This window comes from Salmo salar, chromosome ssa27, assembly GCF_905237065.1.
Source record: "Salmo salar chromosome ssa27, Ssal_v3.1, whole genome shotgun sequence".
NCBI lineage: Eukaryota > Metazoa > Chordata > Actinopteri > Salmoniformes > Salmonidae > Salmo > Salmo salar.
Window position 1 is genome coordinate 19,542,756 of NC_059468.1, and position 22,245 is coordinate 19,565,000.

The 22,245-nt window shown below is 41.2% G+C and overlaps 2 protein-coding genes across 9 annotated transcripts in view; one reads left to right on the forward strand and one right to left on the reverse strand.

Moving 5' to 3' along the window:
* Positions 1 to 22,245, reverse strand: part of LOC106588628 (receptor-type tyrosine-protein phosphatase U) — a 283,920-nt gene that overhangs the window by 200,907 nt on the left and 60,768 nt on the right. The gene's annotated exons all lie outside the window — the stretch shown is intronic.
* Positions 15,972 to 17,032, forward strand: LOC106588648 (intelectin-like). The gene has a single exon (XM_014177829.2). It carries the CDS (start codon positions 15,972 to 15,974, stop codon positions 16,944 to 16,946), a length of 975 nt encoding a protein of 324 aa, XP_014033304.1. The 3' UTR covers positions 16,947 to 17,032.

Below are 22,245 nucleotides of genomic sequence, written 5' to 3' on the forward strand. Positions count from 1 at the left end.
CCTTATCATAGTCAAGACAGCTATTTTATATTAACAAAAAACGATTCTGTAATATAACAGAATAAAATAGAAGAGAATATTTTTCCAAATGAAAAGAGTCGCCACTGCAACGTGATGCCCATTATTCTCAGAGTGATACTTTTAAATAGGTCTCAGTTTGGCAAGTTGAAAGAAAGATATTTCAGGGTTACAAAACAAAATGTCTTCTTTTCAATGTACATACATTGGGTGTAATTTATTCTGCCTGTTCTTTGGAATTTTCAAAATGAATTAACAATTCCACCCCGATACGGACACACACACACTTCTCATACCTAATGCCTATGCCAGTTATGATGATATTTCTCTATGGAGAAGGTTCTGAGGCACAGCGTAGTGCTTTACTCTGCTGGCTAAAACATCACAAAGAAGACCGTCTACATTTACCTTGCTGGCTAAAACATCACAAAGAAGACCGTCTACATTTACTCTGCTGGCTAAAACATCACAAAGAAGACCGTCTACATTTACCCTGCTGGCTAAAACATCACAAAGAAGACCGTCTACATTTACCCTGCTGGCTAAAACATCACAAAGAAGACCACCTACATTTCCATAGCAGTTTCTTACAGTCTCCCTGTCCTCAGGGTACCCATCTTCCCTGTATTCAAATGCAGGCCCTGCCACAGTTCAGTTGTTTTTTCATCAGAAACTACCAGTGGCCCAGCAGACTAATATGACACTTGATTGGCTGCAGCAGTCACACACAGACAACAACAAAAACACAAAAACAAACACAAAAACATACACACAAACACACACACAAGCTTGCACCCAAGCACACACACAAGCACGCACAAACCCACATGCAAGCACAAACAGTTGATTGTCCCCTGTATTCTTGACAGCCTCAATCTGCCGGATAGATTGCTGTGTCCTGATCTAGCTGATGGAAGTGAAGCTCATTCCACATCTGTGTGTGTGTGTGTGTGTGTGTGTGTGTGTGTGTGTGTGTGTGTGTGTGTGTGTGTGTGTGTGTGTGTGTGTGTGTGTGTATGCGTGGTTCTTCTGTCCTCGTGGGGACCTGACATCGGAGATAGTCCCCATAAGGACAGTAAAACAAGGAAAATTCTCCCTCGTTGACACATTTCCCACTTCCCGACGAGGACAAAGGCTATTTTAAGCATAGGGGTTAGGTTTAGAATTAGGGTTAGAGTTAGGCTTACAGTGTTTTCCACAAGTTCACTATATACGTAAGTTATGTGGACACCCCTTCAAATTAGTTGATTTGGCTATTTCAGCCACACCGTTGTTGACAGGTGTATAAAATCGAGCACACAGCCATGCAATCTCCATAGACAAACAGTGACAGTACAATAGCCCATATTGAAGAGCTCAGTAACTTCCAACGTGGCACCGTCATAGGATGCCACCTTCCCAACAAGTCAGTTCGTCAAATTTCTGCCCTTTTAGAGCCGCTCCGGTCAACTGTAAGTGCTGTTCTTGTGAAGTGGAAACGTCTAGGAGCAACAACGGCTCAGCCGCGAAGTTGTAGGCCATACAAACTCACAGAACGGGACTGCTGAAGTGTGTAGCACGTAAAAATCGTCTGTCCTCAGTTGCAACACACACGACCAGAGTTCCAAACTGCCTTTGGAAGTAATGTCAGCTTAAGACTGTTCGCCGGGAGATTCATGAATTGGTTCCTATGGTCGAGCAGCCGCACACATGCCTAAGATCACCATGCGCAATAGCAAGCGTTGGCTGGAGTGGTGTAAAGCTCGCCGCCATTGGACTCTGAAGCAGTGGAAACGTGTTCTCTGGAGTGATGAATCATTCTTCACCATTTGGCAGTCCAAAGGACGAATCTGGTTTTGGCGGACGCCAAGATACGCTACCTGCCTGAATGCATAGTGTCAACTATAAAGTTTGGTGGAGGAGGAATAATGGTCTGGGGCTGTTTTTCATGGTTCTGGCTAGGCCCCTTAGTTCCAGTGAAGGGAAATCTTCACGCTACAGCATACAACAACATTCTAGACGATTCTGTACTTCCAACTTTGTGGCAACAGTTTGGGGAAGGACCTCACCTGTTTCAGCATGACAATTCCCCAATACACAAAGCAAGGTCCATACAGAAATGGTTTGTCAAGATCGTTGTGGAAGAACTTGACTGGTCTAAACAGAGCCCTGACCTCACACCAGTGGGATGATTTGGAATGCCAACTGCGAGCCAGGCCTAATCGTACAACATCAGTGCCCGACGTCACTAATGCTCTTGTGGCTGAATGGAAGCAAGTCCCCACAGCAATGTTCCAACATCTAGTAGAAAGAGTTCCCATAAGAGTAGAGGCTGTTTTTGCAGCAAAGGGGGCACCAACTCCATATTAATGCCCATGATTTTGGAATGAGATGTTCGACGAGCAGGTGTCCACATACATTTGGTCATGTAGCATACATGAAGTAGCCAGCCAATTAGAAAAACAAGCCAGGCGGTTCCAATTTTTGGCTAAGCGAGCTCTATTTTGGTGGCCTATGGTACATTCTAATGCCTTGATTCCATCTGAAATACACAGCGAAAGGATTGAATACTTTATTGGGTTTACCTCCCAGACTGGAAACATGAGTTGTGGTATTGTGTAGAAAGACATGACTTTACAATTTAAATTACTGAAAATATATGAATTCAGTGTATTGTTAGTTGTTTTGGAAATTGTCTAGGTATAGACCTATATGATCAGGACTATTTTCTAAGAATGAGAACATTAACGGGCGGCAGGTAGCCTAGTGGTTAGAGCGTTGGACTAGTAACCGAAAGGTTGTAAGATTGAATCCCAGAGCTGACAAGGTAAAAATCTGTCTTTCTGCCCCTGAACAAGGCAGTTAACCCACTGTTCTTAGGCCGTCATTGAAAATAAGAATTTGTACTTAACCGACTAAAATAATTAACCTGTCCTCTCTTGAGTTTGAAGTCTTATTTACAGTTTTACTGCAAGAATTGAGGCAATGAAGTTCTTCAAAATACGTATTTTATTAAAAAAGAACAATGAAGTAAATAGCCCACATTATCATGATTTTTTTTTGTGGGGGGGGTTAATAATTAGGCTATTGGATTTAGACTCATTGTTACCATTACAGTTGAAGTCGGAAGTTTATATACACTTAGGTTGGAGTCATTAAAACTCATTTTTCAACCACTCCACAAATGTCTTGTTAACAAACTATGGTTTGGGCAAGTCAGTTAGGACATCTACTTTGTGCAAGTAATTTTTCCAACAATTGTTTACAGACAGATTATTTCACTTATAATTCACTGTATCACAATTCCAGTGGGTCAGAAGTTTACATACACTAAGTTGACTGTGTCTTTAAACAGCTTTGAACATTCCAGAAAACTATGTCATGGCTTTAGAAGCTTCTGATAAGCTAATTGACATCATTTGAGTCAATATAAATCAAAATGAATCAGACAAGACCTCAGAAAAAGAATTGTAGACCTCCACAAGTCTGGTTCATCCTTGGGAGCAATTTCCAAACAATAGTGCGCAAGTATAAACACCAATGGACCACGCAGCCATCATTCCGCTCAGGAACGAGACGCATTCTGTCTCCTAGAGATGAACGTACTTTGGTGCGAAAAGTGCAAATCAATCCCAGAACAACAGCAAAGGACCTTGTGAAGATGCTAGAGGAAACAGGTACAAAAGTATCTATATCCACAGTAAAATGAGTCTTATATCGACATAACCTGAAAGGCTGCTAAGCAAAGAAGAAGCCACTGCTCCAAAACCACCATAAAAAAGCCAGACTAAGTTCGTACTTTTTGGAGAAATGTCCTCTGGTCTGATGAAACAAAAATAGAACTGTTTGGCCATAATGACCATCGTTATCTTTGGAGGAAAAAGGGGGAGGCTTGCAAGCCGAAGAACACCATCCCAACCGTGAAGCATGGGGGTGGCAGCATCATGTTGTGGGGTTGCTTTGCTGCAGGAGGGACTGGTGCACTTCACAAAATAGATGTTATCATGAGGCAGGAAAATTACATGGATATATTGAAGCAACATCTCAAGACATCAGTCAAGAAGTTAAAGCTTGGTCGCAAATGGGTCTTCCAAATTGGCAATGACCCCAAGCATACTTCCAAAGTTGTGGCAAAATGGCTTAAGGACAACATAGTCAAGGTATTGGAGTGGCCATCACAAAACCCTGACCTAAATCCTATAGAAAATCTGTGGGCAGAACTGAAAAAGCGTGTGCGAGCAAGGAGGCCTACAAACCTGACTCAGTTACACCAGTTCTGTCAGGAGGAATGGGCCAAAATTCCACCCAACTTATTGTGGGAAGCTTGATGAACGCTACCCGAAACGTTTGACCAAAGTTAAACAATTTAAAGGCAATGCTACCAAATACTAATTGAGTGTATGTAAACTTCTGACCCACTGGGAATGTGATGAAAGAAATGAAAGCTGAAATAAGTCATTCTCTCTACTATTAATCTGACATTTCACATTCTTAAAATAAAGTGGTGATCCTATCTTACCTAAAACAGGGAATTTTGAATAGGATTAAATGTCAGGAATTGTGAAAAACTGAGTTTAAATGTATTTGGCTAAGGTCTATGTAAACTTCCGACTCTTTCCTTCTCCATGTAAAGAAATGTGTCTACAACAAGCAATCTGTATATAATGACGAGATGCTCATGTCTCCACCATAACAATGGGAGTTGTTGTCCGAAAGATGGGAAGGTAGGCGACAAGCGGCAGGTAGCCTAGTGGCTAGAGCGTTGGACTAGTACCAAAAGGTTGAAAGATTGAATCCCCGAGCTGACAAGGTAAAACTCTGCCGTTCGGCCCCTGAACAAGGAAGTTAACCCACTGTTCCTAGGCCATCATTGAAAATAAGAATTTGATCTTAACTGACTTGCCTATTAAATAAAGGTAAAATAAAACATTTTATGAAAAAAGCTTAGGTATGAAATAAGCCCATAGAAATGCGTTGGGCAAGAGTGAAACCTCTCTTCCCTTCTCCCTCTCTGCTGTGTTTCCCTGTCATTGCTCTCTTTGTGACTGACAGGTGCCTATCCTATCACTAGAAGATGAATATTGTTAATTTTAGCGGGAGAGGGCTCGAAGGACTAGCGATCTGAAACGTTTAAATGAAAAGCAGCCTAGCTAACATGATGTTTAAAAATTATTAGCCGAAAGCCGGCGCTAATGGAAAACACTAGGGTTAGGGTTAGGTTAAGGGGACATAGGATTTTGAATGGAAATGAATTTTAGGTCCCCACGAGGATAGAAAAGCAAGTGTGTGTGTGTGTGTGTGTGTGTGTGCGTGCTAGGCTTGGGTGGTATACCCTATATACCTTATACTGGGATATTTGGAAATAGCTACAGGATGGTTTTTCAATACTGTCAATTCCATTGAAACTATCTCTTTGAAGTTTTCAATACATTTCAATATGTGTAGCTATTTTTTAAGTAAATACCTGCAATCAACTTCAGAGATTCCGATTTAGAGTGCTTAATAGTCACATATAGAGTGTTGCAGGTGTGACTGCAGGGTACAGTGAAAATCTTCAACAGGCAGAGGACTAAATAAAATAAAATAAAATAATGAAAACGGCAACAAGAAAAAAAAGTAATAGAAATTGAAATAGAACTAAATACGTCATAACTGTAGCAGTGATGAATAACTAAATGTCTATTGGGGTGGAGGCAATGCGTTGGGAGATGAAGCAGATTGCGTTCTTCATTTCACCTGTCACATTATTTTACATTATGAAGCTTACGTAGTTCCCCAGAACAGCTGAGCCAGTCAAGTGTTTGTTTGTGAAGAGCACAACGGGAGAAAGCGGGGGTAGGTGAGTCCAGCTGTGTACTGACAGGGGTCGCATTTTATATTTAAAGTCAACAGTGTTTTTTTACTTTAATAGAGTGATCAGGGACGTGCAACTATAGTTTTCCTTCACAGAAGATACATTAGCGCAACACATTCAGCAGAAAATGGCTTCATTTTCATCAGATGACAACAGAAGTACAATGCTATTAGGTTGGCAGCCACACACTTAAATGAGTTTACAATGAAAAAAAACGATGCATGGCCATCATATTTCTAATGTTTAGGCCTATCATTGAAAGAATGTAGCCAGCGACATTTCCTAATGTTTTGCTTAAAGATAATCTTCCATTTTAACTGAGGAAAATAGGCTGGCTACATCAAGTAAAGTAGCTACAAATCAGACAAAGCAACGTCAGCTGATAGAATGCCCGTTTGTAAATTCCCATCTGAGTTTAGAAGTGGAACGGAAGTCCATAATGAGTCTGATGCCGAGCAGAAATTACAATAAGAAGCATGTTAGATCTGAGTTTACAAAGTGCAGCAAAATATGAGTGAAAAATTCAGAATTCTGAGTTAACACGACCCCTAAGTTTACCTTGTTAATTAATTAAGTGGCTGAATTAATAAAGTGACAGGGCATCATATGTGAACCATTTCAAAAAGCTAGGCGTAGGTCGCATGTCAATACTTCACAGGAGAAGCATTTGAACAATAAAAAATATATGCTGCACCAGTCAAAAAGAATAATAGTGAAGACATGAACACTATGAAATAACACACATGGAATCATGTAGTAACCAAAAGCGTTAAACAAATCAAAACATATTTCATATTGGAGATTCTGCAAAGTAGCCACCCTTTTCCTTGATGACAGCTTTGCACACTCTTGGCATTCTCTCAACCAGCTTCATGAGGAATGCTTTTCCAACAGTCTTGAAGGAGTTCCCATATATGCTGAGCACTTGTTGGCTGCTTTTCCTTCACTCTGCGGTCCAACTCATCCCAAACCATCTCAATTGGGTTGAGGTCGTGTGATTGTGGAGGCCAGGTCATCTGATGCAGCACTCCATCACTCTCCCTCTTGGTCAAATAGCCCCACTAAGCACAAACCAGATGGGATGGCGTATCACTGCAGTATGCTGTGGTAGCCATGCTGGTTAAGTGTGCCATGAATTCTAAATACATCCCTAACAGTGTCAACCACAAAGTCCCCCCACACCATCACAACTCCCCCTCCATGCTTCACGCTGGGAACCACACAAGCGGAGATCATCCATTCACCTACTTTGCGTCTCATAAAGACACGGCGGTTGGAACCAAAAATCTCACATTTGGACTCGTCAGACCAAAGGACAGCTTTCCACCGGTCTAATGTCCATTGCTCATGTTTCTTTGCCCAAGCAAGTCTCTTCTTCTTATTGGTGTCCTTTAGTAGTGGTTTCTTTGCAGCAAAAGGCCTGATTCATGCAGTCTCATCTGAACAGTTGATGTTGAGATCTGTCTGTTACTTGAACTCCGTGGAGCATTATTGATTTGGGCTGCAATTTCTGAGCGCTTGCTGGTTTTTGCGACTGCACATGAAGAAACTTTCAAAGTTCTTTAAAATTTCCAGATTGACTGACCTTCATGTCTTAAAGTAATGATGGACTGTCATTTCTCTTTACTTATTTGAACTGTTCTTGCCATAATATGGACTTGGTCTTTTACCAAATAGGCCTATCTTCTGTATACCACCGCTACCTTGTCACAACATAACTGATTGGCTCACCGCATTAAGAAGGAAATAAATTCCACTAATTAACATTTAACAAAGCACACCTGTTAATTAAAATGCATTCCAGGTGACTACCTCATGAAGCTGGTTGAGAGAATGCCAAGAATGTGCAAAGCTGTCATCACGGCAAAGGCTGGCTACTTTATAGAATCTCAAATATAAAATATATTTGGATTTGTTTAACACTTTTTTGGTTACTACATGATTACATATATGTAATTTCATAGTCATAAATATGGGGGATTGGAAATGATGCAGACAATTAAATTGATGGAAGCTGCAATCTATTTGCCGTATTAAAGCTGATCTTACCCCCCCCCAAAAAAAAAAAAACGTTTTTTAAAGAGCTCTCCAGTAGGTGTAGCAAACATTCAAGTGCCATTTTCTCAAAAGTAGGGATATAAACTAATCAACTTTCATAGCAGTATTACTTTCCCATTGTTCCTCAACTGTAGTGTATGATATACCATTTTGTAGCTCTGAGTCTCTACTTTTATCCAATGTAAAAAACACATTTTCAATTTTGAATCGAGGTGGTCGGTCACATATTGTGTTAGCTTTTTGCTGTGTTTTAGAAGTCAAAGCCCTATGGATTAGTAATTTTTACAGCTGTCACTGCTATCACGATTTCACTGTGTTTTTTCAACTCTCAAATGACATTCGGCAGCTCCTACCCATATATGTATAACTTTATGAGCTGGATTGCCTGTCTTTGCAATTCCTTTTTTTTCGTTTGTGCTTGTTAGCATATTTAGCTAGTAGCCTCCATGGAAATTCGCTGTTACTTGTGCTAATATTGTTAGCATTCTGGTAATAGACGCCCAATGAGCTTTTTTGCATTTTTTGGGGGGGGACCCCTTTGGGTACTAAACCAGTAATACCGTAAATCCCAGGGTGAGAGAAGGATGGTATGACAATATGAATATCTGGATACCTCCCAACCCTAGTGTGTACACATAATACTTATTCCCTATCACACACTTCAGGCCGTTAGGGTGTCACAGGCAAAACAGCAGCGAGACGGCAGTGGCTTCTTTTCTTTTTAAAATCCCAACGGTTCATGAAATATTCACCGGAAACCATCAGCGACGTGAACAAGGGTCCAGAGAAGTTATTTGAGGGAAAGGAGAGCGAGAGGAGATCCCTAGGGGACCTGTCGTCGTCGTCGTCCCCCCCACCCCCCCGTCACCCATCACCCTGTCACCCTGCTGTCCCCTTGTCCTCCTCATGTCTCCCCGCTCACACAGAGAAACACACGGAGCACAGCATCACAAGCCCTCAATTAATCCATGTCAGCACTTGACCAATGTGACCTATGCCTGTCCTATACAGTTCTTGGAGGGGTGTGTTTGTGTGTGTGTGAGTGTGAATGTGAGTGCGTGTGTGTATGTGTGTGTGTGTGTGTGTGTGCGTGCATGAGTGCTGTGTACTTGGCTGCCATCAGCCACCTGCTCAATTTATCGATGTCCTGTGCCTGTGTGTGGTGAAGCTGAAGGGTGGAGGTGGAAAATTATTCATTTAACATTCTGGAGTACAGGCAGTTTATTCAGCCATACTTTGAGTAGTTTAACAGGTCAATCACTCTCTGTTCTACTTTTATTTTGTAGTTCTCTGGCAATGTGGATTGTTGGGAGGTAGGGCAATCATTTGTTTTTAGAAGTGGTGTAACTAACTTTTCAGCTTCACTCCAATAAACACAAAACATGGAGAAAAGCACAGCACTAATATATGTAATCTCCTGCTTCAAAGACTTTGGCTTCTATTGGTTTCCATTCACAATTGTGTTGCCACAGGGATGAGGGAGTCTTCGCTCCCTGCCTGAAAAATCAATTAGGGGAAAGACTGAGCTATAGTGTCTAGTTTCTACATATCTATCTGCAGATGGCTTAACTTGTATGATATATACCAACCTAAAACAACAGGGCACTCTAACCAGGTAGTTGCCGTTAAAAAGATAGTTAAGACTGAAGTGCACATATTAGCCACTAATTTGTAGTTTATAAGTGTGTATACAAGTAGCTAATAAGCCTTTTATTATGTTTTATTATCCATACATCAGGTCTTAAGTGTTTTCTTGTTAAAACATTATTAGTCATGTGTTACTGGCCAATCTTTAATAACCTAGTCCTAATAAAGACATACTACTACTTAGAGCAAGTTACACAAGAAACAGACTCTTAGTAAGCTGTAGCAACATTTACATTTACATTTACGTCATTTAGCAGACGCTCTTATCCAGAGCGACTTACAAATTTGTGCATTCACCTTAAGATATCCAGTGGAACAACCACTTTACAATAGTACATCTATATCTTTTTTTTTTTGGGGGGGGTAGAAGGATTACTATATCCTATCCCAGGTATTCCTTAAAGAGCTTGGGTTTCAGGTGTCTACGGAAGGTGGTGATTGACTAGTTAATGTAGAACTAATAAAAGCATAGTACCTTATGATGTCTTCCCTATATTAAAGTGTTACCTTATTCTTACTTGGAGAAATATTGTCCAGAAATCATCACATTGAATAGAAAGGGCATTTCTCCCCACACATGAGCAGAATCTTCTAATGTTCCTGAAACAAAGAATTTGTGTAGTTTCGTAAGATAATAAACTTCCATAGTGTATCTTTCAATAAGAATGTCTACTATGTATTAGGACTTGGTGCAAGTGTATGTATTTGGACAGTGACGCTAACAAAATCCTTTGTGTTTGTTTAGCCTATTGTTCAGTGAGGGAGAGTATGCATTTAATTAGTCTATGTATTTGTTAAGTCTATGGTTCAGTGAGGGAGAGTTTGCATATGTGTTATATATGTTATATGTATTTGTGGAGGGGTTGAGAATAGCCAACACCGTATCGACACGAGACCTTAAGTAAACTTTTCTCTCATTTCCTGGGAACATCAATGTGACAACATTAATATGACAAAATATGATTCGCAATAAGTTCTTTATGGTCACGTGTGTCCTTAAAGGGGTCATTGTGATTTAAAGATACACTAAGGACGTTTAGTTGCTAATTATTTACATAACATTTTTACTTGAATGTTGGCTTGTACGGCGTATATGATATAATATAAACCAATATCTTATTTCATTAAACTACACAAATCTTTTGTTTCAGGCAAACATTACATGCTTTTGCTCATGGGTGTGAGGAAGTGTTTCCCTTTCTGTCCAATAAGGTCATTTCTGGACAATATTTCTGTAATAAAAATATGGCTACACTTTAAAATAGGAAACACATTTGCAGGTACTATGTCCTTATTAGTCCCATATTGAGACAGCTACTAAGAGTCTGTTTTTTGTGTAACTTGCTCTTTATTAAATACTAAAATGTCTTTATAATGACTAACAATAAGGTTATTAAGGATTGGCCAGAAACAAACTATTTATAATGTTTGAAAAAGAAAACACTTAATCAAGGCCTAATATCTGGCTAATAACATATAATAAAGACCTTGTCAACTACTTGAATAAACACTTATATACTAGAAATTAGTGGCTAATATGTGAACCATAAAATAAATTGACATCAAATCTTTTTAAGACTTTATTGTAAGGTGCAGATATTAGTCACTCTTTTGTAGTTAATACGTGTGTATACAAGTAGCTAATAAGCCATGTATTATCTTTTATTAGCCATAAATTAAGCCTTAAGTCATTTGTATTTGTTTAGCTTATGGTTCAGATAAAGAGAGTTTCCATTGGATTAGTCTATGTATGTGTTTAGCCTATGGTTCAGCGAGGGAGAGTTTGCATTGGATTACGTTATGTATGTGTTTAGCCTATGGTTCAGCGAGGGAGAGTTTGCATATCTGTTATATATGTAATATGTTTGTACAGGGGTTGAGAAAAGATGACACCGTATCAACACGACACCTCAAGTAAAATTTTCTCAAATTTCCTGACAAAATATGATTCCCAATAAGTAATTCATGGTCACGTACACTACATGTCAAAAGTTTTAGAACTTTTGAACACCTACTCATTCAAGAGTTTTTCTTTATTTTCACTATTTTCTACATGTAGAATAATAGTGAATATATCAAAACTGTGAAATAACACATATGGAATCATGTAGTAACCCAAAAAGTGCTAAACAAATCAAAAATATATTTGAGATTTGAGATTCTTCAAATAGCCAAATTCAAATAGCCTGTTTAGAAGCCTCTTGGACCTGTCTTATTTCATTAAACTGCACTAATCTTTAGTTTCAGGCAAACATTACATGCTTTTGATAATGGGTGTGGGGAGGTGTGCCCCTTTCTGTCCAATGAGGTCATTTCTGGACAATATTTCTGTAGTAAAAATATTGTTACACTTTAGAATAGTGAACACATTTTCAAATACTATGTCCTTATTAGTCCCACATTGAGACAGCTTACTAAGAGCCTCCTTCTTGTGTAACTTGCTCTTGAATAAATAATAATATGTCTCTATTATGACTAACAATGAATTTATTAAGGATTGGCCAGTAAAACATGAATTATAATGATTGAAAAATGTAAAATACTTAAAGTTACAATAGGTAATTCTTCGGGTGACCCAACCAAATTCATATACTGTAGATATGTGAGTTATAGATCTGTCATTCTCACTGAAAGCAACTCTAAGAAGCGGTCTGTTCTGTGTGCTATTTCTATGCTTCCCATTCTAAAGTTTTGTTTTTCCCGTTCTAAAGTTTTGCTTTTACTTCCGGTTTTGTACACCAGCTTGAAACAGCTCAAAATACAATATTTTTGGTTATGGAAAATATATTTCACAGTGGTTTAGATGGTACAATGATTCTCTACACAATGACTGCTTGTTTTGTCACATAAACTGAAATTAGGCAAAACATTAGAATTTTAGCAACCAGGAAATGGCGGAATGATTTCTGCATTTTGCACCTTTAATAAAGGCCTAATGTATGAATAATAAGACACAATAAAGACCTTATTAGCTACTTTTATCCACTTTTATTAACTACAAATTATAATAAAATAAAATTGTATTGGTGCATACACATATTTAGCAGATGTTATTGCGGGTGTAGCGAAATGCTTGTACAAAAAGGTGCTAATATCTGCATTGTAATACATCTGCAAACATGTATACCTTAAAATAAATTGTCACCAAAATATTTCTTTAGCTGACATACCCATGTAGGAAGATTAAACAAATGTGTATTTATTTTTATTTACCTTTATCTAAACAGGGAGTCACATTGAGATTAAACATCTCCTTTACAAGAGATCCCTGTACACATTACAATAAAAACAGAATATAAAAACATACACATGTATAAAACAATATAATTCAGCACACAAATAACAAAAATAAACATTTAATAACAGCAATCCCATTCAACTACATAGAGGTCCTCAATCAATAATGTAAACTGCCTGAGTAACTGCAGTGAACTCTGCACATTATTCAACAAATTAGAGGCAAAAAACAAAAATGTTCCTAAATCTGTGGAGACTGAAGGGATCTCTAGTGTTTTCCATTCCTGTGAACGGGTTTGGTAACTTATTATTCTTATCTTAATTTTTATTTATTTATTTATTTCACCTTTATTTAACCAGGTAGGCAAGTTGAGAACAAGTTCTCATTTACAATTGCGACCTGGCCAAGATAAAGCAAAGCAGTTCGACAACATACAACAACACAGAGTTACACATGGAGTAAAACAAATATACAGTCAATAATACAGTACAAAAATAAGTCTATGTACAATGTGAGCAAATGAGGTGAGATAAGGGAGGTAAAGGCAAAAAAAGTCCATGGTGGCAAAGTAAATACAATATAGCAAGTAAAACACTGGAATGGTAGATTTGTAGTAGAAGAAAGTGCAACGTAGAAATAGAGATAATGGGGTGCAAAGGAGCAAAATAAAATAAATAAAATAAATAAATACTGTAGGGGAAGAGGTAGTTGTTTGGGCTAAATTATAGATGGGCTATGTACAGGTGCAGTGATCTGTGAGCTGCTATGACAGCTGGTGCTTAAAGCTAGTGAGGGAGAATAGTGTTTCCAGTTTCAGAGATTTTTGTAGTTTGTTCCAGTCATTGGCAGCAGAGAACTGGAAAGAGACGGCCAAAGGAGGAATTGGCTTTGGGAGTGACCAGAGAGATATACCTGCTGGAGCGCGTGCTACAGGTGGGTGCTGCTATGGTGACCAGTGAGTGGAGATAAGGGGGGACTTTACATAGCAGGGTCTTGTAGATGACCTGGAGCCAGTGGGTTTGGCGACGATTATGAAGCGAAGGCCAGTCAACGAGAGCGTACAGGTCGCAGTGGTGGGTAGTATATGGGGCTATTTTGTAAATGACATCGCCAAAGTCGAGGATCGGTAGGATAGTCAGTTTTACGAGGGTATGTTTGGCAGCATGAGTGAAGGATGCTTTGTTGCGAAATAGGAAGCCAATTCTTGATTTAACTTTGGATTGGAGATGTTTGATGTGAGTCTGGAAGGAGAGTTTACAGTCTAACCAGACACCTAGGTATTTGTAGTTGTACTAAGTCAGAACTGTCCAGAGTAGTGATGCAGGACAGGCGGGCAGGTGCAGGCAGCGATCGGTTGAAGAGCATGCATTTAGTTTTACTTGTATTTAGGAGCAGTTGGAGGCCACGGAAGGAGAGTTGTATGGCATTGAAGCTCGTCTGGAGGGTTGTTAACACAGTGTCCAAAGAAGGGCCAGAAGTATACAGAATGGTGTCGTCTGCGTAGAGGTGGATCAGAGACTCACCAGCAGCAAGAGCGACATCATTGATTTATACAGAGAAAAGAGTTGGCCCAAGAATTGAACCCTGTGCCACCACCATAGAGACTGCCAGAGGTCCGGACAACAGGCCCTCCGATTTGACACACCGAACTCTATCAGAGAAGTAGTTGGTGAACCAGGCGATGCAATCATTAGAGAAACCAAGACTATTGAGCCTGCTGATGAGGATGTGGTGATTGACAGAGTCGAAAGCTTTGGCCAGGTCAATGAAAACGGCAGCACAGTATTGTTTCTTATCGATGGCGGTTACGATATCGTTTAGGACCTTGAGCGTGGCTGAGGTGCACCAATGACCAGCTCTGAAACCAGATTGCATAGCGGAGAAGGTGCGGTGGGATTCGAAATGGTCGGTAGTCTGTTTGTTGACTTGGCTTTCGAAGACCTTAGAAAGGCAGGGTAGGATGGATATAGGTCTATAGCAATTTGGGTCAAGAGTGTCCCCTCCTTTGAAGAGGGGGATGACAGCAGCTGCTTTCCAATCTATGGGAATCTCAGACGACACGAAAGAGAGGTTTTAATGAATGAATGAATTAATTAATGATGTTACATATAGAGGCAGTTTCTGTAAGATTGCTTTGTAAATAAATAAAAGAGAATGCAGCTCTCTTCTTACAGACAGAGAGGTCCATCCCACATTTTTATACAGACTATAATGATGAGTCCTAAAATTGTCCCCTGTGATAAAACGTATTGCGGAATGGTAGACTGCGTCCAAGGGTTTTAAAACAGAGGTTGCCACATGCATGTAAACAATATCACCAAAATCCAATACAGGGAGAATCGTTGCTTGAGCAATCTTTCTCCTATTTTAATACTAAGGCATGAATTTTTTCGATACATAAAAACAATCTTGGATCTTAGCTTCTTAGTCAGATTATCTATATGCGTTACGAAGGATAACTTGTCATCAATCCAGACACCCAGGTACTTATATTGAGAAACAAGCTCAATTTGGACTCCATTTATAGCGCAAATATGCAGGTCCTCAGGGTCAACATTTCGTGACCTAGAGAACAGCATGGTTTTACTTGTATTCGTACACTAATTTAAGATCTCTAAGTGATTTCTGAATTGAATCAAAGTCATGCTGAAGTTCACGAATGGCCTGCTGCACTGAGGTGGCACAGGAATACAAAACTGTGGCATCTGCATAGAGATGAATGCTACAAGAATTAACAGTGTTTCCTATGTCATTAATATACAAAGTGAACAATAATGGACCCAAAATCGAACCCTGAGGAACACCTTTTTGAATTTCAAGAAATTCTGATTTAACCCCATCTATCAAGATGGCCTGAGTTCTGTCGCTAAGATAATTCTGAAACCATAAACAGGCTGTATATTCCAGGCCTACTCCTGCCTACATGCTGGTTTAATATGGGCTGTCCTTATCAGGTTCACCTAAATGATCACATTACTGTGTTTCTTCATCTTTGTACACAAGGTCTGCAAAGATCCTTTTGACATCAGAGCACATGACCACATTTGCCAGGTATGTCATTTTTAAAAACACATGTGCTTCATCAAACATTGATATTGGAGCATTGCCAAGGACTGATAAGTACCTCAAGGAAGCAAACGTTCAACAGATCCTCACTGAAACCTCACTACAACAGACATGATGTACCAGGCTTTTCTGCTGACGATCCCTCTACTGATGGCGTTTCAGACGTCAAGCACTTCACCACTTGATTCTGTAAAGAAGATTGGACCGACAAGCACTCCAAAAGTTGGCAAAGTTGATGAGATAAGAAATAGGGCTCAGTTCATTGGCAGAAGCTGCAAGGAAGTTCGGGACGTATATGGTCAATCTGAGAATGGTCTGTACTCCCTGACCACAGCTACTGGGGTGGTGTACCAGACCTTCTGTGACATGACCACAGCAGGCGGCGGCTGGACTCTGGTGGCAAGCGTGCACGAGGACAACATCTACGGGGAAGTACACAGTTGGACCAGCCAGCAGGGCAACAACACCAACTGGTCAAAAGGGGAAGGCAACTGGGCCAACAGGAAGACTTTTGGAACAGTGGAGGTAGCCACGGACGATGACTTCAAGAATCCTGGCTACTATGCAATCATAGCAGAAGACATGTCAGTGTGGCACGTTCCCAACAACACTCCGGTCAGCCACTGGAAACTGGCTGCCATCATGCGCTACCACACTGAGAGGCGCTTCCTTCATCTGTACGGGGGAAACCTGTACTACCTCTTCCACCGCTACCCGGTCGAGTACAACGTTGGAAAACACCTGTCCGACAATGGACCCTCCATTCCAATAGTGTATGACCTTGGGGACAAAGAGTCCACCAAAATGTTCTACGGCCCTAACACTAGAGGGGAGACTGAGGGAGGCTTTATCAGTTTCAGAGCCACAAACCATGAACGGGCGACAACAGCCATCTGCTCTGGGGTCAAACCCAAAGGCGGTAATGTTGAACACTACTGTATTGGTGGTGGTGGGTTTTTCCCTCAGGGTAATCCTCTTCAGTGTGGGGATTTCACCTCCTTTGCCTGGAATGGCTATGGGACCAATGTAGGCTGGAGTGCATCAAAACAGATGCTGGAGTCAGCTGTGTTACTCTTTTACCGCTAATTCACAGTGCATTTACTTTTCTTTGAATGTTTCATAGATTGATTGATAGATTTTTGGGTAAAACAATTCGTACAGTTTTAAATGAAACGTACATTTCGAAGTAATTTTGGTAATACATTTTATATTTCTCTCTATTAATCCATTACTATAAAGAAACATCATGAAGCAATAACCATTCCATCCATCATGAAAATATTTGAATCTCACACAATCATTAAATGCTTATAGCTGATAGTGACAAGTATTATTATGTCATGTGAGGCTCTTAATAACTGAATTAGGGTAAGGTTACTGTCAACCACTTTGTGACACCAGTTGTGTTGGTGTGATGGGCGCTGGAAATTCTTCCTACTGTACTTCTTTTTTAGTGGGTGTGTTGGGGAGAGGGGGTGGGTTAAGATGAACTTACTCTTCCAAATGTGTCTATCTAGAGAGAGATGGAGAGGACATATTTTGAGGAGAGAGCGAGAGAGAAAGCGAGGAGAGAGAAGGCGAGAAAAGAAGGCGAGAGAGAGAGAGAGAGAGAGAGAGAGAGAGAGAGAGAGAGGGGACATGTTCAGTGTATGGATTGTGTGTGGTGGTTTGAACTTTCTTCCTGCAATAATGTAACAATAAAGTAGTCTATAGATCTGAGAGCATGAAATGAGCCTACTGTACTTTTTCATTATAATATTTCTCACTTCTTTTTTAGTGGGTGTGTTGGGGAGAGGGGGTGGGTTAAGCTGAACTTACTCTTCCAAATGTCTCTATCTAGAGAGAGATGGAGTGGACATATTCTGAGAAGAGAGCGAGAGAGAAAGAGAGGAGAGAGAAAAGGCGAGAAAAGAATGCGAGAGAGAGGAAAGAGATTCAGAGAGAGAGAGAGAGAGAGAGAGAGAGAGAGAGAGAGGTGACGTGCTGTGCTGTAGTAATGCCTCAGTGTATTGACATGACTAGCCATGTGATGTTTTGAAATGTAGATATATATTATATGCTGCTGTCTGTCAGATTAAAACATGTTTGTCACTTGAATAAAGACACTGGGCATGATCGTATCCAACTAATAGTGCTCCTCTGGGTCACACACACATGGCTGAGAGGCAGCATGTGACACAATGATGAAGGGAAGAAAAGATGCCAGCCTGGCCTAAGAATGTCCATGGCCATACAGCATCATTATTTCTGGGTCTGTTTCCCTGGTTGAGGCTTTCCTGGAGGTTGAGAGCCAGCGATGCTACCACCACTATCAGAGGAAACGACACATAACTGGGGTGTTCTGGCTAACACACTTCACCTTGTGTTAGGATCACAGTCACACACAGCCGTACACACACACAGCTCACTCTCTCAACATGATAAGCAGAGGTATGTCATGGTCATGGATACAAACTCTATATAGGACACAGAGTTATGCACCTTGGCCCAATCTGAAGCTAACTGATAGTGAGGTCTGTGGAGAGGGAAGAAAAACACAACCTGTCCGGCCTGAGACAGTGAGGGAGTGTCACAGCTTGAGGGCTAATTAGCTAGTCGCTAAACGTTCCATCTGGCCACTACTGTCAGTGGTCAGGAGGTGGAAGGAGGGTCGAGAAGAAAGAGTGAGGAGAGGGGAGAAGAAGGGGTGAGAAGAGGTGACGAGGGGGAGAAGGGGTGAGAAGAAGGAGAGAAGAAGGTGTGAGGAGGGGGAGAAGGAGTGAGGAGGGGGAGAAGAAGGGGTGAGGAGAGGGGAGAAGAAGGGGTGAGAAGAAGGAGAGAAGAAGGGGTGGGGAGGGGGAGAAGAAGGAGTGAGGAGGGGGAGAAGAAGGGGTGAGGAGGGGGAGAAGAAGGGGTGAGGAGGGGGGAGAAGAAGGGGTGAGGAGGGGGAGAAGGCATGAAGAGATGATTCATCCTCAAGACTGACTAACACTTTGACAGCGTGACGCGTTTGTCCGTGCGTCTGTCCCCTCCCGCCTCCCCGTCTGTCCTGAATAGGATGTGAATAATTTATTGCTAGGCGGCGTATTGATGGGCAAGGAGGTGAACAAGTTGATTTCAGCAACATCTGGTGGTGACGGAGTCTTTGCGGTCATGTCAGCCGGACAGAGCAGTGAGTGTGATAACCAAGGAAATCAGGCTCTCTGTTCAATCAGTTCAACACATTGTACTTAAACAGCCCTTTTCACAACATTTGTCACAAAACTGCAACCCTGACATCTACATAGTCATAGAGGCATACAGCAGGGACTTGAAGGTCATTCTAACAGAACCCAGCCCTATTGCTTTGGGGGAGCAGGTCTGAGAGATACACAGAACCCACAGAGGGTCAGAGGTCACATATCATTGGTGCAGAGGGGCATAACGTAATATGAATTATTCAATGACTATTCTCAATATGTTACCATAAACCACCTGGACGATATGATGTATTCTACCTGGCTGGCAGGAAAAGTGTTTCTAAAGTCTCTGTCCTCAACCTATAGCTTAACCTATAGGTCAACAGATCCGATAGCATGGGTGTCAGGGGAGAGACATTATGACCCTGGTACATCAGGTTTCCACCTGTCAGTCCAGCAAAGGAGAAAGCAGGCAGGGTCATGTTCCCGTTCTCTCTTTTCCTCTTTCTCTCTTATTCTCTCTTTCTCTCTCCCTTTCTCTCTTTTTCTCTTTGCCCTTCCCATCCAGAAGCAGCTCAGTGGCATGAGAGAGATTAAAAACCTAGCTGAGCCCCAAGCCAGACTCACCAGACTCACTAGCTATAAACCCCAGCTCAGCCACAGGGCAGACTCACTAGCCTGGCTAAAGTGGATTTGGGAAGATAATTAGAAACCCTAATCCCCTATTGTCACCGTTCCATAGCACGCTGCATACAAAGGAGACAATTACTTTATTTGGAACAGAAAAAATTATGATTTGCCACATTTAAATGGAATAATGACTGCTGTGTGTTGCATAATTTCTTTTCTCTAAATAAAAGGAAAAAACTTTTTTATGGACTAGTCATTTTTCAACAACAGACTTATTTATATATTTGTATTACAGCTCTCAGCTGGTAGCAAAGCTCTGCAGATAATATCAAATATATTTGCTGGACATACAGAACCTAGATCTCCTGATCAATCTCTGTTTAAAATCTCTTAAATGTAAAGTCTTCATATTTTGGGACCCTATTAGATGTTTTTTGTTATTTAATTCAGTCTGGTATGAGAACGGTATGTGAGTCACCCCTCCCCATCAAGCGGAGGTGCAGGGCCAGGGAGGAGATCTAGGCCTCAATAGAGAAGAGGCAGAGGAAGAGGCAGTGGAAGCAGCACAACAGAGGGAGATGAAACTGAGGACAGGTGGCATACGGTCCATGAAGATGATGAGGAGACAGAACAATTTAGGTATAAACGCAAACGACCTGAAGGCCCACAGTTGGTTAGTAATGAAACATACACCACCTTACAGCTGTTTCAGCTCTACTTTACCACCTCTGTACTGGGAACATAAATTAGTAATACCAACAAGTATGGGGACAAGAAGCAGCAGGGGTGAAGGAAGATGTCTCAGAAACCTGTTACCATAGGTGACATGCTCAGCTACATTTCCTTGGTGATTTACATAGTTGACAACTGGAGCAAGTCCCCACTCTATCGTTTTGAGGTCCCGACCTCCATCGTGAGTGAAAACCGATTCTTGGCCATCAACTGTACTCTTCATGAGTGACAACGTAGATGGCGCCGGAAGAAATGGCAGCCATTTTATGGGCGCCCAACCAATTGTGCTATTATGTGTTTTTTTTCGCGTTATTTGTAACTTATTTTGTACATAATGTTTCTGCAACCGTATCTTACGGCAAAAAAAGAGCTTCTGGATATCAGGACAGCGATCACTCACCTCGGATTAGACAAAGATTTTTTCTTCAACAAGCAGTACGCACCGGATGTACTTCAGACACCCGACAAGGCCAATATCCCCGGCTGTCTGTGTATATTTGTAAACAGCTGGTGCATGAAATCTAAGGAAGCATCTAGATTTTGCTTGAAGTATAGTAATTCATGATAAGCTGTAGACTACATTATTTGCCAAGAGAGTTTTCATCTATGTTTTTCGTGGCTGTTTATTTACCACAACAGACGGATGCTGGCACTAAGACCACACTCAGTCAGCTGTTTAAGGAAATAAGCAAACAGGAAATGCCCACCCAGAGGCGGCACTCCTAGTGGCCGGGGACTTTAATGCAGGAAAACTGATATCAGTCTTACCTCATTTCTATCAGCATGTTAGATATGCAACCAGAGGGAAAAATAACTCTAGACCAACTTTACACCACACACAGAGATGCATACAAAGTTCTCCCCCCCAGCCCATTTGGCAAATCTGACCATAATTCCATCTAAAGCAGGAAGCACCAGTGAAGTGGTCAGATGACGCAGATGCTAAGCTCCAGGACTGTTTTGCTAGCACAGACTGGAATATATTTTGGGATTCCTCCAATGGCATTGAGGAGTACACCAGTACAGTCCCTGGCTATATCAATAAGTACATCGATAACGTCGTCCCCACATTGATTGTACGTACATACCCCAACCAGAAACCATGGATTACAGGCAACATCCTCACTGAGCTAAAGGGTAGAGCTGCCGCTTTCAAGGAGCGGGACTCTAACCCAGAGGCTTATAAGAAATCTTGCTACGCCCTCAGACGAACAATCAAACAGGCAAAGCGCCATTACAGGACTAAGATTGAATCGTACTACATGGGCTCCGACGCTCGTCGGATGTGGCAGGGCTTGCAAATTATTACAGACTACAAAGGGAAGCAACGTTGGGAGCTGCCCAATGACACGAGACTACCAGACGAGCTAAATCCCTTCTGTGCTTGCTTCGAGGCAAGCAACACTGAGGCATGCACAAGAGCATAAACTGTTCTGGACGACTGTGACCACGTTCTCCATAGCTGACGTGAGTAAAACCTTTAAACAGGTCAATATTCACAAGGCCGCTGGGCCAGACGGATTACCAGGACGGGTGCTCCGGGCATGTGCTGACCAACTGGCAGGTGTCTTCACTGACATTTTCAACATGTTGGTATTACAGACTCAATCAGGGACATGTTTCAAGCAGACCACCATAGTCCCTGAACCCAAGAACACTAAGGAAACCTGCCTAAATGACTACAGACCCGTAGCACTCATGTCCGTAGCCATGAAGTGCTTTGAAAGGCTGGTCATGGCTCACATTAACACCATAATCCCAGAAACCCTAGACCCGCTCAAACATATTCACAGATGATGCAATCTCTATTGCACTCCACACCACCATTTCCCACCTGGACAAAAGGAACACCTACGTGAGAATGC